The 16,725-nt window shown below is 44.5% G+C and overlaps 1 protein-coding gene across 4 annotated transcripts; it reads right to left on the bottom strand.

Annotated features, from left to right (window-relative positions):
* Window positions 1-764: 764 nt before the first annotated feature.
* On the bottom strand, window positions 765-11,110 carry tcea3 (transcription elongation factor A (SII), 3). Of its 4 annotated transcripts, none has more exons than XM_080005356.1 (21): window positions 10,910-11,110; window positions 9,421-9,483; window positions 9,168-9,273; window positions 8,977-9,052; window positions 8,187-8,774; window positions 7,946-8,059; window positions 7,541-7,639; window positions 7,235-7,336; window positions 6,755-6,874; window positions 6,575-6,640; window positions 6,047-6,106; window positions 5,875-5,946; window positions 5,663-5,731; window positions 5,401-5,463; window positions 5,181-5,255; window positions 4,693-4,853; window positions 4,520-4,575; window positions 4,236-4,391; window positions 2,343-2,489; window positions 1,606-1,677; window positions 765-1,480 (listed from the first exon to the last, which is right to left on the bottom strand). In XM_080005356.1, exons 1-21 carry the CDS (start codon window positions 11,075-11,077, stop codon window positions 1,472-1,474), a joined length of 2,442 nt encoding a protein of 813 aa, XP_079861482.1. In that variant the 5' UTR covers window positions 11,078-11,110; the 3' UTR covers window positions 765-1,471. The 4 variants fall into 4 exon arrangements, with proteins under 4 accessions (XP_079861482.1, XP_079861483.1, XP_079861484.1 ...); XM_080005357.1 differs by having other exon boundaries at window positions 7,946-8,056; XM_080005358.1 differs by lacking the exon at window positions 10,910-11,110 and adding an exon at window positions 9,779-9,949.
* Window positions 11,111-16,725: the final 5,615 nt, after the last annotated feature.

The raw sequence follows: 16,725 nt of genomic DNA, 5'->3' as shown, positions 1-16,725 counted from the left end.
GAGCAACAAGGTGCATACATGAGAATCTTCAGCGGCACCACACCCACCTCCGTGGACCCGTGTCGGAAAAGGGTATGTGTACCAGACCGGTGACCATCCTGTGAGTTGTGTTTGGGGAAGGATCAGTGGGGTTAGAGGACATGGGGTTTGCTTGACGTGGCCAGTCATCTGTCTCCATCGCGGCCAGATTGCTGTCCACACTTCTATGAAATCCAATCACAGTGCGAGCCAGGCCGCCTGGGGATGTGGTCTGGTTGATCTGATCTCAGATGATGTCCGATCCGATCTGGTACTGTCCAGACCTGACAGTAAATGCGTCCCGGCGTGATCGGATCAGAAAAGTCACATTGAAACGACAAGTGTAACCGAGCCCTGAGATGATGCCAAGCTAAGATGCCCTAAGGGACTGGGAGCACTAGATTGCAGGAAATGGTGTTTCAGATGTTCAAAATAATAAACATTTCTTCGGCTCCCCTCTGGACATCCCACTTGCACATTGAAAAGTGCCCTTCAGGCTGATTTTCACCTTTTCGGTGTCCATGTTGGTTCAGAGGAAGTTTCAAATAAGACAATGACTTCCTAGCTTTATTTTGAGTTTTAATGTTGGTCTTTATGTACCTTTGAATAGTTTCAGGTCCATAGTAGTTCTGTGTGGAAATCTGACTTGAATTAAGCTCAGAATGACACATTACAATATTATACCAACACTGTAAGTAACATAGAGTACTGTATACTGTAACCTGATGACAGAATAAATGCCTGTTTAAAGAAATTATGCGATTCAATGTTGCCATCTACTGTACATTTCTAGAGGTGCAATAGATGACACTGAATTCTATCCAAATCCTGCAAACTACGTTTTTTTCATTCAAAAAGTCAATTTGGTAAATATTGACTATGAAGGCCTCTTGAAACATGAGGAAATTGCAACAGCAGCAACATTTAAAACAGTGAGTTATTGAGAGAGATTTCAGAGAATTTCTCTGGTAGTCACAACCAGCAAAAATATCAAATTAACAAAATTAGCACATTTCACATGTAAGAATTTCTCAAAAGTGACCAGAGTGCCAAAACAACAAATACTCAATTTAGTTTATTAAAATAAGGTTTAGAAAGCATTCAAATATTTTTTTCAAGTATATACAAAGTAAATAGCTGCAAAATGACATTACCTTTTTCATTCCATTTCCCAAACAATGCAATATTAATTGTGATGTTTCCTTTATCTGATCCTATCAAACTGATACCCATGCACTGCCTTCAAACCCAATTAACTCCTGATTTAAATCTTGATTAAAAAGCACACGCTTACAAAGTAAAAATCAAGTCTAAGTCAAGTAAAAAGAAAAAAAAAGAAAAATAAAAATCAGGACACCACCGGCCACAGTACTTTACAGCCTCACGCTCCTCAGTCATAGAAAAAAGTTTTGTTCGGCGTGGTCGGCAAAACCGCCATTTGATCTGGAAGGCATCAGCAGAACTGTAATTTAGGAGGGGAAAGAGGTCAATTTTAAACACATTCCTAAAATTGTTAATTCTGAAAAGTATTTGAAGTTTCAGGACACCAAGCATAATAACTGTACTTTCTATTATCCCCAGTCCTACCTTCCAGCGGTGTCCACACTCGTTGCAGAGAACGAAGGTGGTCATGGGCTCGTCAGCGCTGCGAGTCTGGACCTAAAACCATATTTTACAAAAAAATATATTTTATAAGCTGTGATGTGTGAACAAAACACAATCCACTTGTTTGCAAATGGGATTTATAACCTTCCCCTGCCATGGAATCATAGCGGAGCTGACACAACTCTTGTCAATTTAATAAATGCCGCAAAACCACCTTCTCAGTTTTCACAATTTAGCAGCAATATTCGACACAGTCAAATATTTTAGATTTTTGTTGGTATATTTGGTTATTTTTGTTTTGTTATTTTCATTTTTTGTATATTGGGCTTTTTTTCAGACTGTTACGGCTGATTTATTATGCTAATACAAATTCCTTGTTTATGAAAAAGGACTTAGCTGAATAAACGGTTTTCTGTTCCTGATTGTTATTCTGATCTTTTCAGTCATTGTACAAATCTGACTGTCCCGTATTAAAAAAAAAAAAAGGCCTTAATGGGTGATACAATTGGCATCTCGGATTAGTATGTCAGTGAAAACGGAATCTAAAGTGGATTAACTGGGACGTTTATGCATGCGAAGAAGGATTCGAAGGCGCCAGGTCGACGCTCAGTGTGTGAACTCGGTCTGATTTCCTTTGGGGGGTGTTAGTGGACGCATTAAAGAGGATTGTGAGCGACTTTAATTTGCATCTGTTTGAGACAAGGCTTTGGAAAAATGACCTGGTTGTAGGTGCAGTTCTTCTTCCTACACTTGTCACACTGCAGCAGGTCGGTGGTGGTGCCGCCCGTCTTGGCCATCTGGTGCTCCCTGATGGCCTCCTGGGTGAGCACATTCCTCAGCTGCTTCAGCTCATCACTTGCCATCTCCTACAGGCAGGGGACGGGTTTGGGATGGTGGAGGAGGAGGGGGTTGGGTTACAGAGTAGGCATCAGGGAAGACGGGTGACGGCAAAAAAGGATGCGCGAGTAAAATATATATATTTTTTAAAAAGCTATTGTCGTAGACTCAATGAGGAATTAAGGATTCCACACGTCCACTTCCTAAAATCAGAGGTGCGGAAGCTTGGGGGTTGGGGGGATTCACCTCTGGAATCTGATTGGCCCCCACTATGGCCCCTTTCAAGCCAAAATTGTCTTGCCATTGGACCGTTTTCCACCGGCACAGGGCGGAAAAAACGAAAACTCTACGAGGAGCACTTGTTGTTGATGATGTTTGAGACAGCACAAGTTTATGGCAGCGCAGGACAAAGTGAAAACCAGCGTACAAATTACTGGGGAGCCAGGGGGAGCTCAGCAATTGAATGAAAGCTGAAATTTGGGGGTAACGTGAAGAGCAATAATTTATTTAATTTTAACATTATCTTACTAATAACAATACAGATCATTTAAACTCCTACAATGGCTGACGAAAGTTGAAACGTGCACGGTGTTGTTTAGAGAAGTCAGTGACAGGTAAGACAGGTGTCTGGGTTTAACCAAATGCGAGTGAGAACGAAGAGTGCGCATCATCTGTCTCCGAGCCAATTACAGTGCACATAAGAAAAACACTGTCTTTTATCTATAACAGTGCGACAGTGCGACATACATAAGGTGATGTGGCATATCCATCTTTATCTGCTCGGGGGACTGCTCTTTGGAAGCATTTTGGCAAACATGTTTGCCATGTTCGAGTTTAAAGTTTCAGTGAATAAAAGTTGACATCGTAAATTTTGCAAATAAAAGTTGGATTTTGATAGATATCGCATTTTTCCGGCCATTCTGGTATTCCCTGCAGACACCGTGTGTCTGGTGTGAACTGGCCAGGGGTGTGGGGTGTGTGTTTGTGTGTGTGTGTGTGTTTGTGTGTGTGCAGAGACGGAGAGAAAGTATGTTGTATTGTCATGGACATATCAGTAAGACATGTCTGTGTCTTATTGATATGCAGCATGCAGACTAATCAATATGACCAATCATCAGTAGTATGATGTCACTTTGCCACGGCAACTGAAGACTTGACGTCACTGTAAAAGACACACACCCACAAACAAATCAGACAGCGGGGTTATAAGATGTTATATCCTAAAGTTATAAACTGCTGTACATGGACAGAGGGAAATATCACATAAGGTAAGGCATAAGGTGAGGCGCATCTATATATATATATATATATATATATATATATATATATATATATATATATATATATATATATATATACACACACACACACACACACACACACACACACACATATATATATATATATATATATATATATATATATATATATATACACACACAGTAAATAAATATATATAATTAGTTGCCCCCACAAAGAAAGTATTGGACCAGGATTATTTAGTCCACAATCCTGGATTTCCTAATTTGGGATTTGCACAACCCCAGAGATACAAATAAATAGTCTCACTGCCTGGCTGGAGCAAAATTGTGGCATGACTTTTAATTTCTGACCATGGAACTGTCCACTACCGCATCAAACATTTTCAGACAATGTTTCCTATCATTGTCGCCTAGGAACCAGGCACACGCAGCAGGGGCCCCGCCCCCCCAATCGACCAGGCGACCACATGCGGCGTATGAGGCAGCAGGTTGTCGCTGTGGGTTCCGGCGTACCTCGGCGGTCATGCTGGCGATGCGGCTCAACTCGATGCATCCCGCCAGGACGTTCCGCCGCAGGCCCGGGTTCTTGGGGTCCTTCAGGTTGCTGATGCGGCTCCGCACTCTGTTCTTGTACTTCATGTCGGTGGCCTTTATCTCCTGGTAGATATGTGCATTTCAGGAGGAACTGAGTTAAGGGGGATCCAATTATAAGTGGGATGCCTGCTGTTAGGTCAATGATGGAAGATCAGTCAAACCATCTGGGAAAAAGCAGATTGCTCTCGAAATCAAAGGATATGATCTTCTATTTCCACCGCCATGCTGTCACAGTTGGTTCCAAACTCCATGTAATCATCTGTGGAGACGAAACAGAAAGAGTTGCACTGTTTTTCAGTGCACCGCGAGGCGATTCGTCGTGTGCACCGCCGGCAGAGAGGTGGCATTTCATTTTTGCAGGTAATTTATGACTTACTGTCTGTGCGCAGGGCGGCGGTCAGCATCTCGATGCACTTGTCCCTGACGGAGTCTCCGGTCGCCAGGCGTGGAGACAGCGCACCCCCAGCGGGGGAGAAAGAGGGCGACATGGGGCTGGTGGGTGTGGTCGGGGTTTTAGGTGTGTCGGCTTTCGCTCTTCTGCTCAACCACAGATATGAGATTTAGTACAGCAAAAAGTCATTCAGCGTAGCTATTGCATTTATTTAAATTAAATTAAATTAAATTAAATTAAATTAAATTAAATTAAATTAAATTAAATTAAATTAAATTAAATTAAATATTTTCTCATACATTCTAATATTTGATAAATTATATTATAATGTGGAGCACACATACTACTATGGAATAGTAGGTCTGAATAAGTACAGGTTGTGTTACAAAAACTAAAGAAATAAATACTTGTGTTTTCTATCTTTTTCTATTTCTATTTTCTATCTCAAAAAAAACCCCAAAACATTTAAGTACCGTTCGGTGCTGTCTGCTGAGGCCTTCCTTTGAGGAGGGGCAGGGTTGGGCGATTTGGAGCCATGAGACTCTCTCCTGGAACACAAAATCAAGTTCATCATGTTCATGCATTCTGCAGGGTTGTCTTCGTTTTTTCCTTTCTGTTAAAGAAACTTTAAAATTTTCTAAACTTCTGCGTGAAAAAAGGATGAATCTACATTAATGCGCCCGTTCCGCTCACCTTTCACCTGTAAGCTTCTTTGCTGGGGGCGAGCTGGCTTTCTTGAAATCAGTCGAATCCTTCCTAAAAGAGTACAGCAGGCTCCAGTTTAGAGAAGGGTGGATATATATATATATATATATATATATATATATATATATATATATATATATATTTTTTTTTTTTTTTTTTTTTAATATATATTTTTTTTTTTTCCCCATTTTTTTTTCAATTTTTTTCCATTTTTTTAAGTGCAAATGACACATACATTTATGAACCATACCTCTCAGATTTGGAATCGACCGAGTGCCGTTTCACAGGAGGGTCCGGTTTGGTGTCTGAAGAATTCTTCCTACGATACAGAAATGAAAGGAAACGTGTTAAACTGTGTTGGCAATTTTGAACACAAGCAGGAAAGGGGAAGTACACATAAGTCGGCGAGATTCAGGCTGGAATTCATTTACAGCTGTTCGACAAAATCAGAGCTGCTTTTACCTGTTTTTATCTTTCTTTCCGTCCAGACTGGGCCTTTTGTGCGGCGGCGGCTTCGAGTCGGCGGAATCCTTCCTGAAATGTGAAACATCGGAATGCATGCGTTAAAAAAAAAAAAAAAAAAACCTCCCCAACGGCACGCGGCGCGTCGCGGTTGAACTCTTGCTGAGCCAACCTTTCTTTTTTGACTCCCACTGAGTGTTTTTTAGCCTCTTTGATATCCGGCACTTCTTTCCTGCAATAGAAAGATGATCTTAATTGTTAAAGGGTTCCAGAAAAGCTCAGCACGCAGTGGCAGAATCAGCGACAGGCGTCAACACGGAAAACTTTCTATCAATTGAAAGTATTGATATTTAATACTAACTTCACTTTGATATACTATGAAAAAATATATTCCCCTTTAAAATATAAGGAGGAAAATGAGGAAAAATTACACTTTTGTCGGAATTCAAGGTTCCCTAACACTTCAAAGTCTTCGCACGTCACCACGTCTTTTCATCTGGTTGAGAAAAGGGAAACACGCCCTTTCGTTTCTTTCTGTCAATATTAAATCGCTTGGGGAACAAAAGGTATTTGGACGTTTCTGTTTATCAGGTGAAAAGCTCTTTCTTTTCTTTCTTTTTTTCCACCACAACTCCTCCGGCGAATAAGCGATGGGTTCCTTCGAGCGGCAGATTAGGAAGACGGATCCCTCCTCTCGAACCTGTCTTTCTTCCCGTGGTCGGGAATCCTCTTCAGTGAGGGAGGTTTGGAATCTGGGGTCTCCTTTCTGGGTGGGGGGAGGGGGGCGGCAAACAGCGCAATCACAACTCAGTCCCATAAATAAACGATGATATAACACTTTCTGGAGTGACCACACAACAGCCAGGAGGTCTGTACTGACTTGTCATCCGCCCCCGACCGCTCCTTCTTTCCGTCCGCCGGGGGACGCTTCGCGGGGGGAGGAGGGTGGAGGTGATAGGGAAGCGGTGGAAGAGGGGCATTGGGGTCTGGAGGCTCTTTTCTGAATGAGAAACAAAACCTTATCCCAGCAGAATCACCTCGTCGCGGCGCAGCAAATAACACGGGAGCCATTTCTGACAGACAACTCTCCGATTGACTTTCAAATGATCTCTATGTCGCGTCGTTTGAGTTTGGCGTCCGGGGCTCTGCCGCTCATCACTCCGGTGAGGTGAACGGCAAACAGAGGAGTCCTTTAGTGAGCTAGAAATAAAGGAGTGATGAGCTCCAATCGCCCACTGTATACAAGGCGGGGCAGGGGGAATCGGCTGCTTAATAAGGGTGCGGAAGCGTGTGGCACCGTCAAGTTGTCTGACAGAACGAGCATCGTATGTCAAAAACATGAGGACATGCAGGTGCCGACCTGAGAGGAGGAGGCGGCAGAGGAGGAGGAGGAGGAGGACGAGTAGGATGGAGGTGAAGAGGGAGGGGAGCGATCGGGGCGTTCGGATTGGGCGGGACTTTCCTGCGCGGGGAAAATCAATCATCAGGGCCGTTTCGCCACTCATGCTCGAAAACGTGGAACTTTTTTGGGCCGCTCTCCTGACAAACACGGGCTCCCGCCCTTTACACACACACACACACACACACACACACACACACACACACACACACACACACACACACACACACACACTTCAACACTAATCGGCGCTGAAGCGCTTCTGACCTCTCTTTCTTCACGTCCAGGGATGTGCGTCTCGCCGGAGAGGCGGACCGATGCGCGTGCGGACCAGCCGGCCGAGGGGGCGTGTCTTTGGTGTCTTTCCTGGACACATTTGACGACACGACAAATCACAGCCACGCAAACAAGAGGCCACGCCCCCCCCAACTGGGCAGCAGACTGACATGTCAAACCAAATCTTGCAACGAACGAGAACCGAAATATGTGACCTTCACATCAGGCAGCATGCACAGCGGGCTCCTGGTGAGGCCAGAACTGTGGGAACATGCAAGCTCAACACATCAACCCATGTCCGTCTTTATTTACGGAAATACTATTTCCTCTGCTGTGACGAGTGAATATCCGATCCCCACACACACACGTGCACTTTCTCCGCCCAAGCGTCCTGACCTTTCCTTTTTGACGTCCGCAGAAAGACGCTTGACCGGGCGGGGGCAGCGTGCGGGGCGGGGGGGCGAGGGGTACCGGCCGGGGTACAGAACGCTGCTGTCCAGGACTCCTCTCCTGAGCGGAAACATCGGACACAACCCTGACGCCCGGCCGATCGAAACGGCAAGTTTGACGACGGAGAAAAAGGAAGAAGAAAAGCTGGATCCCTCTCCCTCGCCCTGTCCGCCCCCCGCCCTCTCACCTTTCAAACAGGGGCTTGCGATCGTCAGGGGCTCTCTCAGAAACCGGCCTCGCTCTCCGGGGTTCGGCGGGGCGCTTCTCTCGCTGGGGCCCGTTTGTCCCGCATCCTCCCGCGCTCCTCTCCTGTTCGGCGTCCTCCGCTCGCCGGTCCCTCTGGACGCCGTCGTCCCGTCCGTGCTTTTTGGGGCCCTCCGGGCGCCCCGCCCTCTGGAGCGCCTCGGCGCCCCTTGCCTTTGCGGGTTCGCATCGTTCTCGTCTTCCCTCGACCTCTCGCCCGTGTCCTTCGCCTGGAGAGTTCTGCACGTGCCTTTCTTTACTGTGGTCCGCTTTTCTTTCTTTCGGGTGCTGTTCCCCGACTCGTGGCTTCCCGCGTTCAGGCGAGAGCTTGTCCGTTTTGATTTCCCTCAGCTGTTTGTCATGCACTGGAGGGGTATGGTTAACGGGACCGTTTGCATGCTTTTCCTTTTTCGCTTCACCGCTTCTCTTTGCGCTTTTGTCGTTGTCATTATGTTTTCCTTCCCCCTCTTTAGCCGAGGGTTTCTTTTCAGAAATCGACCCGTGCTGCAACTCGACATTAACTCCCCCGGCGCTAATAGGAAAAAAGGACGTCTCATTTTTCTCTTCATTGTAGACCCATAATACATTTTTACCAGTTTGCTCACATCTAGGAACTCAAACGGTACTGAAGCAATGTGCTATTTAATTATTCCAGAGGCAGAAGGGGACAGAAAAAAAAGGAGATTGTGTTGTTGTTACCTGTGTACCTGCACGCTGAGAGGGAAAATACTGACCTGGTTTGGATCTCAACGGGAGAGTGGTTTGGGGATAGCTCAGTGTTGCTGGAGGCCAAACCGTTCTTATCGGACTCTGTTTGGGGGAGACCTGATCGGTTAGATCGTTGTACTGGTGAGGAATAACACTGCTACAGAGGTTGAATTACACAGGGAAAAAAAAACAACTAAATTATCACAAAGTCACATACCTAGAAGTCTTTTCCAGTCTTTAATTAGGAACTTTGCCAAGGTGATGACCTCCTCATCGGTGCAATGCTTCCTGATACCGTTCACCGACATGCCGATTCTGGTTTCCTAAAATGAAAGAAAGACGCATCGATCTGCTTGTTGACCCCCTACATTTAATCATTGTTTCAAACCATTTGTTAATGCATAGTTTTAATAGTCGCTGTAAATGTATTGCACTATCAATGACGTGATGAAGATGAGACCAGACCCTACCTGAAGAAGTTTGATATTCATATTAAAGTTCTTCAGTTCCTTCAGCAGGTCCAACGCCCCCTCCTGTAAACCACCATTATGCAGTGGTGGAGAGTAAGAAGGTACAAAATTATAATAATAATAATAATAATTATTATTATTATTATTATTATTATTATTAATAATAATAATAATGATAATAATAATAATAATAATAATAATAATAACAACAACAACAGCTGAATAATTATTAAAGCCCCTGTAAAGTGAATTAAGGGATTTGTTTCTAAACACATAAAACATGTTAGAAACAAATTTCTAAAAACATGTGAAGAAGACTGTGAAGGATGCAGTACTGAATGTGGAGACCATTTCTCACCATTTTTGTGGCCCGGATTTTATTGGGGGCGGGGCTAAATCATGACCCGATGACGTATAGGAGGTCCTACTTTGCATGAGCCCCGCTATATAATCACCAGGTCTAACACGGAGCATCAGTGGTGAAATAATAATAATAAATGGGAATACAAATGCGCCCGGAAGAAACAAAAAGAAAAAAATCGGCCGCGCGGCGTGGCATTAGGTTAGCATTAGCTGCGCTTGCAGCACACAATTTTATTTTCACGTTACAGGTACTTTGATAACAGTTAATAACATGGGGGGCGGGGGAGGTTGTAATTCTGTCTCAAGGAGCTTGTTTGGGCACGTTGCTCTTTTCGTTCCTGAATCAAGATTCGGACTCAATGAATGGCTGCGTGCCTGGCCGTCGTTACCGACTCGCGAACGAACAAACGAACGAGTCTTTTCGTCCTTTGTCGGAGTGACTCCCGACTCCCGGGTCGTTTGGAACGATCCGTTCGCAGCGGACGGGTCGTTTGCGAGTCTCTCGTCTCTAACGACGGCCTACAGGCGCGTGTCAGCGTCGAGCGCCGGCGCGACCTTGTTGTGCAGCCGTGCAGGAGTAGTTGTTTACCTCCTACTATACACGCATTCCCTGTTGGTGGGGGACAACATTCGCAAACGCAGACTAAATACCGCACCAAACTCATGCATTTCGGATTTCAAGGAAGTAAAAAAAAATGGATCGAATTGCGGGGCGTGCAGGATCCGCCCAACACTGCAGAGCCAAACACCTGTTGGACATGTGCAACTGTACTCTGTACAACGGAATTTAACTTTGGAGTATAAAGTAAAGAGTATTATACTGCCTGAAAGTGAAGCCTAGTTGAAATGCATTAAACCACTTGTAGAAAATTGAAATATCTATTATATAGTCTCCTCGTAGGTAAATTTTTTTTTTTTTTGTTAATTTATTTAATTTCTAAAATTCATAAAAGGAATTGTCAGACAGTTGAAACAACTACTAGGCGCTCTCCAAGTGTTGTTTCCCCCCCCCCCGCCCACCACGCAACAATCTAACCAGCCGGAACGCGGGAGCCCCGCGGGCCCCGCTCCGCCGCCGCACGCGGTGCGCGCAAAACGCGGCGCCGTCAAAACGGAAAAAGCCCACCGTGTTATTCCTGGACACCATCCTGTCCAGCCTCCTGGCGATGCGGATCAGATCCTCCTCCCGCCTCATCGCCGAGCCGTTCCCCGCCGCCTCGACGCGCGAATCGGTGGTCCGAAATCCAGGGTGCCCCTCTCCGGGGAAAAAAAAAAAAAAAAAAGACGTAAACATAGAAAACAAAAAGTTGTTGTTCCCGTGCGGACCGCGCCGTCCATTCAGCCGGGGGGGGGGGGGGGGGGGGGCGTGTCCCCGCTGACCCGCCTGACCACGTGACCACAACTAAACATAGACGTCCACAAATATTGTTTATTATTCCCCGAGTCACGTATAATAAGGGTTGATAAGGCGACGGTGAGGGGTTAAAGTAGTTGCGCGTGTGTCCTTCTAAGTGCTCGTCCCGCATGTTACGGCTCAATCGCAGGAACTGTGTGTTCATTTGGGAAGAAGTGCAAATCCGCCTTTGGAACTGGGTCAGTGTCTAATGATTAATCTTACTCAGAGGTTACTATAGATATTTATATAATCCTTAAACACTGCCAACGTTAAAGCAAAAAAAAAAAAAAAAAAAAAAAAGACGTGGAGACAACTTGAAATATAAAGAAATAAAATAAGAATTTTTTTTTTTTTTATAAATAAATAATAATAATAATTATTATTATTATTATTATTATTATTATTATTATTATTATTATTAATAAAATAATAGGCACCCATGTCAAAACCCGCAGTGCTTGTAATAGTGTGACAGCACTAGTATCCTTATTTTCTGAACGTCGTGACGACGTTTGCCTTGAGGCCCGTTTCCCCTGTTTTCCTCCCGTTGTGGTTGCACGCCGCGGCCGCCAGGGGGCGCTGCCACGGCGGACAGGAGCCGCCGGTGGGACGCGGGGGACACGCGGCCTCGTTCCACAGTGTTGCTGGTGCGGTGTCGTTGTGCGGTGGAACTGTCGTCACAACATGGTAAAACCATGCAAAAATATCGAATTTATTTGAAGTTACCTGTTTATTTCAATTTATTTGAATTCATCTATTTGTTTGTTCGTTTATTTATGTATTTGTTTGTTTGTATATTCGTTTGTTTGTTTGTTTGTTTGTTTGTTTTTGTTTGTTCATTGTTTCTTTTTTTATGAATCTGTTTACATCATAGCTACAGGTTGCATTAAATGTATTTTTAAGACATAGGTTAGCCAATGCCACCAATCATGTTAAATATTATTTTAGCATTAATTATTTATTTGTTTGTTTGTTTGTTTGTTTGTTTGTTTATTTATTTATTTTGCTATGCGATGCAGATAAAGAAATTCAGCTCATGAATTGAAATGAATTAAATGAAAACATTTTCAAAATTTCAAATCATTACGTCTGTCACATGTATTTAGGTATTATTCTTTCCCTGAATAACTTGGTTTATTGATATTCAGCACATTCAGAACTGAGTTTTTGTGAAATCAGTAGGTCTTAAGGCAGACACCCAGATCTTAATGTGGGCCAATGCAAAACATTTTTTATGGCGTTATCTTGTGAAAAGTAGAATATTGAAGCTGGATGGATTTTAAATGTTTAAGTACCACACAGATGTGATGACAATTCAAATCATACCTGCCAACTTTAAGAACACAATTGATAATAATGGATGTTGATAATATCCCTGTTATTCTCTCAATAATCATTACCGACTATATTTTACAGTATCACTAAGGTAAGGGAATGTAAATTAAGTATGCCTGCTCTGAACCCGTTATTTATGCTTTTTTTTTCATAATGATCGATTTAAGTTAAAGACTGTGCTGCATGACCTACATCTAAGACCGACTGTATAAGAGTCCAGTTTTTAATGTAGGAGATTAGATTGAAAGTTAATGATGGTATGTCAGAGGGCAGGCTTATTGCTGCCATTATCCCACCCAGAGTATTATCTCTTTGAGTTGCTATTACACAACAGGCTGAGTGTGACACTTCCTGTCTTTGCCTGATGAAATTAGCTGGTCTGTAGCCTGCTAGGTACGGAGTGGACTAGTTGGCCTGAGAATTGGGCCGGTTCATTCAGAGGTAAGAGAGGAAGAGGTGCGGGGAGAAGAACCGAGAGATAAACATTTGACCCGACTAGTGTTGAATCCCTCGCCTTTGGGGCTCGTTGTAGAAAAAGGAAAGGCAGCGAGATGAAAAAACAAGATTTGCAAATGCAAATCTGCTGCAACTTCCACCCTTTCCTTTCTCAACCGCCACCGCCACCACTTGGGTCCCATCCGTGTTTTGACTCCCTTCACCCTGAATACCCCCTGGCTCTCAGGTTCCCATGGTTACATAAGTGCATGGGTATGCATTCCCATGCATTTCCAAGTGCTGAATTACACCGGGACTCTGCCACTGGGCCGGCTGGTCTATCATTAGCCTCTGGGGGTTCGACCACATCAAGTCCTATCTTGTCTAACATGTGATGGCACTAGAAAGTTAAACCTACTGCACTGGTCTGGCCTCTGACCACAGCCGTCAGTAAAAATGGTCCTGTAGCTGTGGAATTGTGCACGCTGCAATTGAGGAAGCGATGGGGAATGCAGCTGTCCCCCAGGGACAAACATCTGACGGTCCGCCTTCTTCTCCCTGCATCCTTCCATGCAGCCATCCCTGCCAATCACAGACCAGAGACGCCAGCCCCCGGGTCAATTATGACAATTTTTAGATTACATCAGACCAGAAAATGATTTCATTTTGTCTATCCATTTCTTTCCCTTCTGCATATAGTGCATGATGGAGAACCTGTAATAGAACGTGTTAAAGCAGACTGGGAGAACGGTTCAGACCTTTACATCTGCACTTCCCGGCGTGGTAGAGTTGGTTTGCATGCATATAATGATCACTGTGCAGTGTGGGGACTCTGAAACACGAGGCTGTATTTCCTTGAGAGCTTTGGACCACCCAGGGACTAAAAAGAACAGCATTGTACATCACTGATTTCCTAAGGATTCTACGTATCGCCACAGGCAGACAAACACACCGCAATGTCCCACATCCATGGTATGGTGGCGCTATAAACCTTGAGAAGATACAACCAAAAATGTAGAAATAAATAGATACATGAATAAATGTTTGTGTATGTGTGTGTGTGTGTGTGTGTGTATATATATATATACTTGACAAATTAATGGCTAAATAACTGAAAAAATAAATAATGGTAATAGTACTAATAACAATACTAACACAAAATAATGCATATAGATAAACTCAATCAGATTTACTGTATTGCTCAAACTATACAAAGTGAGGAAGTCTCTGAGAGAGAGAAAATTATACAGTTTACTATAATAATGACCATAGCTGTCCCACAGATAGATTAAAAGGCATGAAAACTGAAAAGGCATATGTAAAATTTGTACAACAATCAATCTGCAACCGCAACCATCCATTACGCCTGACAGATTGTCCTTTCTATAGCACGTCTGCAAAAAAGATCCTGTGGTTCTTCACAAGCTACGATTTAATCTGTGCTCATACGTCGGCTTCATGCAGACAGACACAAAGCATGTAGCTCCCTGGGCTCAGACGGAAGGGTTAGGAGATCTTCAAACTAAACCCCAAATGAGCATCAAGTGCCGCTTTCAAAAAAACTGCAATTTCATATTTCCAAAGAGAGAAGTCGGAAAGTCTGACGACGGCCCGGTTGTAAATCACTGGTTCTTTGTTCAAGTTCGGCCAAAAATTCGCATGTCATTTGGTAAACGAGGCGGCCCAACACAAACATTGCATTACTAAAGTTTTATATCACCTATTACGTCAATCTGCGCTCGCTGATTAACACGATTTCCCATTCTAAAAGGCTGAATTGTGTTAGTGTGTAAATCCCTTCTTACTCTGATTTACTTTTAAATTGGCCGCTAATCCAGAGGGAGTGGCGCGGTTCAAGAGGAGCTTTCCTCCCGGGGATTCCTGTCCCACGCGGCTTCCTCTGGGCAACACCGGCCGCGCACATATAAAGACAGGACAGCAGTTGCAGAAAAGGAGGAATCGGACCGACCACTGTATGATCTGATCAGGTCAAAGAGACCCGTCTAAAATCTTCAGGTGCCGGCGATGAGCGAGGTGCTCTGAATGACGGCCCCTTTGATTTTCACTTTACTGGGCGACTCACCCATGTGGGCATCTTCGTACTGCAGTGCAGATCGTCACAATATTATAAGAAAATATCGATGATAATATTATTGCAACTATTCAGGAACAGCTGTGATGACTAGGTGACTAATTATTCGCTTCGATCCAGACTTTAGATGATTAGGGGTGGGAAATATTTACTTCTCCCAGCAACGTAAAACCCATCGACGTGCATCAAGACGCTCAATTAACGAGTCCTGAAACAACCGTGATTATCACATTGAGCCACCCAACCCGCAGTCCTTTAAAAAGTGATCATGTTTTAACAAGTGATCCAAGGAATGACTAGGAATCAACACTCACCCTGGATAAGGCCACACTGGCCCGGAAGCTCTTATGCCATTAAAGGTCCAGTCTACTGGGGCAGAGGCGGTATTGTTGTCTAATTCGGTATGAGTCTTAAAAATAGGCTGACGCTGTCCAGACGGACGGCTCTGTGAGACGTCACCGTATTATCTCACCTCTTCTAGAATCTTTCTTGACTATTTATGAGCTTATAAACACTTAGTGGGTATGGAATGCGGACGGATCCTTAGATTGAAACCCAACACTTAGCGGTGCCTTGTTGGGAACCATGACCTAGCAATGAGGAACTTTACATGCTCCGAGCAAACATTTTAAGAACCGTGACATCGACAGCGTGCCACGGAGGCCGTCCAGTCGTCACCGTTTGCGAATTGCGGGCTCGTAGAACAGAGATATCTGGTTTGATGTGAGCTACCCCTCGGCTTTGGAAAACAAATAAAGGATGAACGCGATAGGTTGTCTCCAATTCGCCGATTGTGTTCCCCGCTCCAGCGGTGGCGTGTGGGGGGAACGGAGCGAGCGGGGGCCGAAATTAGGAACAAAACAAAAATAAACATTTAAATGAAAGAAAACAGAGGTTGCGTGGAGGGAAATCACAGCATTGACCGCTATCCAAACATCTTACAGCTGAGCTTTCAAGATCAGGGTGGATTTATTAGTACCACATGAGCCCGCAGCGACCCAAAGGAAACCAGAGTGGATCCCGTCCAAGAGCTGCAAATGGAAACATCCCCTCCACGGCCTTGAAGGTCAGCGGACGGTCCACGCGAGCCGACTGGTTAATGAGCGGGTGATGTCATGAGGAAGGGGTCCCGAGTGATGATGTCATCGCCGGCTTTAAACACGCATGTGCGTGTGCGTGTGTGTGTGTATGTGTGTGTGTGTTTCTAAGTAAGTTTGTCTCTGCATGTGCTGCATATGCACGCTGGCGAGTTGAGAGGAGGGTTGTGAAGTCTACATTTGTTTTCCATTTGATTCAGTGACAACGCAGCACGTAGGCGTGCTGTGTTTGCACAGGGGCACAGGAACTAACAAGGTCCCGGAGCGGCGACGAACCGTGTCTCCACCGAGGAGAAAGGAGGCCTTGATTCACCCGCGCCGCCTCCCCCTCTGAAGAACAGCTTCCCACCGCCGGACTTTTCGAGACACTGATTATGCTCCACGCATGCACCGACGATGTGTATCCCGAGGACATAGATAAATAATCAGATTAAACCAATGAACCTACTTAACGTGGGTAGGACTTCGGAGGAGAGAGTTTGGAAGCGACACAAAGACATTACAAAGCAGGGTTTATCCGATCAGTTCCTTAATAGGTCTGTGCCCAGAGGTCTCGGAGAGGTTACAGTAGCATGTTGCATCACTCC

Source organism: Zeus faber (genome assembly GCF_960531495.2).
Source record: "Zeus faber genome assembly, chromosome: 8".
NCBI classification, from domain to species: domain Eukaryota; kingdom Metazoa; phylum Chordata; class Actinopteri; order Zeiformes; family Zeidae; genus Zeus; species Zeus faber.
The sequence above is the reverse complement of the archived record's forward strand: the minus strand, read 5'-3'. Positions and strand labels throughout refer to the sequence as shown.

Bases quoted from the DNA above. Each gene is read 5' to 3' on its own strand.
- tcea3 (XM_080005356.1), bottom strand. From the start codon at position 11,077: ATGTTTACGTCTTTTTTTTTTTTTTTTTTCCCCGGAGAGGGGCACCCT. The intron at 7,640-7,945 runs GTCAGGACGCTT...AAATGTGTCCAG, and splicing joins GCGGACGTCAAAAAGGAAAG to GAAAGACACCAAAGACACGC. The intron at 2,490-4,235 runs GTACGCCGGAAC...CCCTGCCTGTAG, and splicing joins TCGCCAGCATGACCGCCGAG to GAGATGGCAAGTGATGAGCT.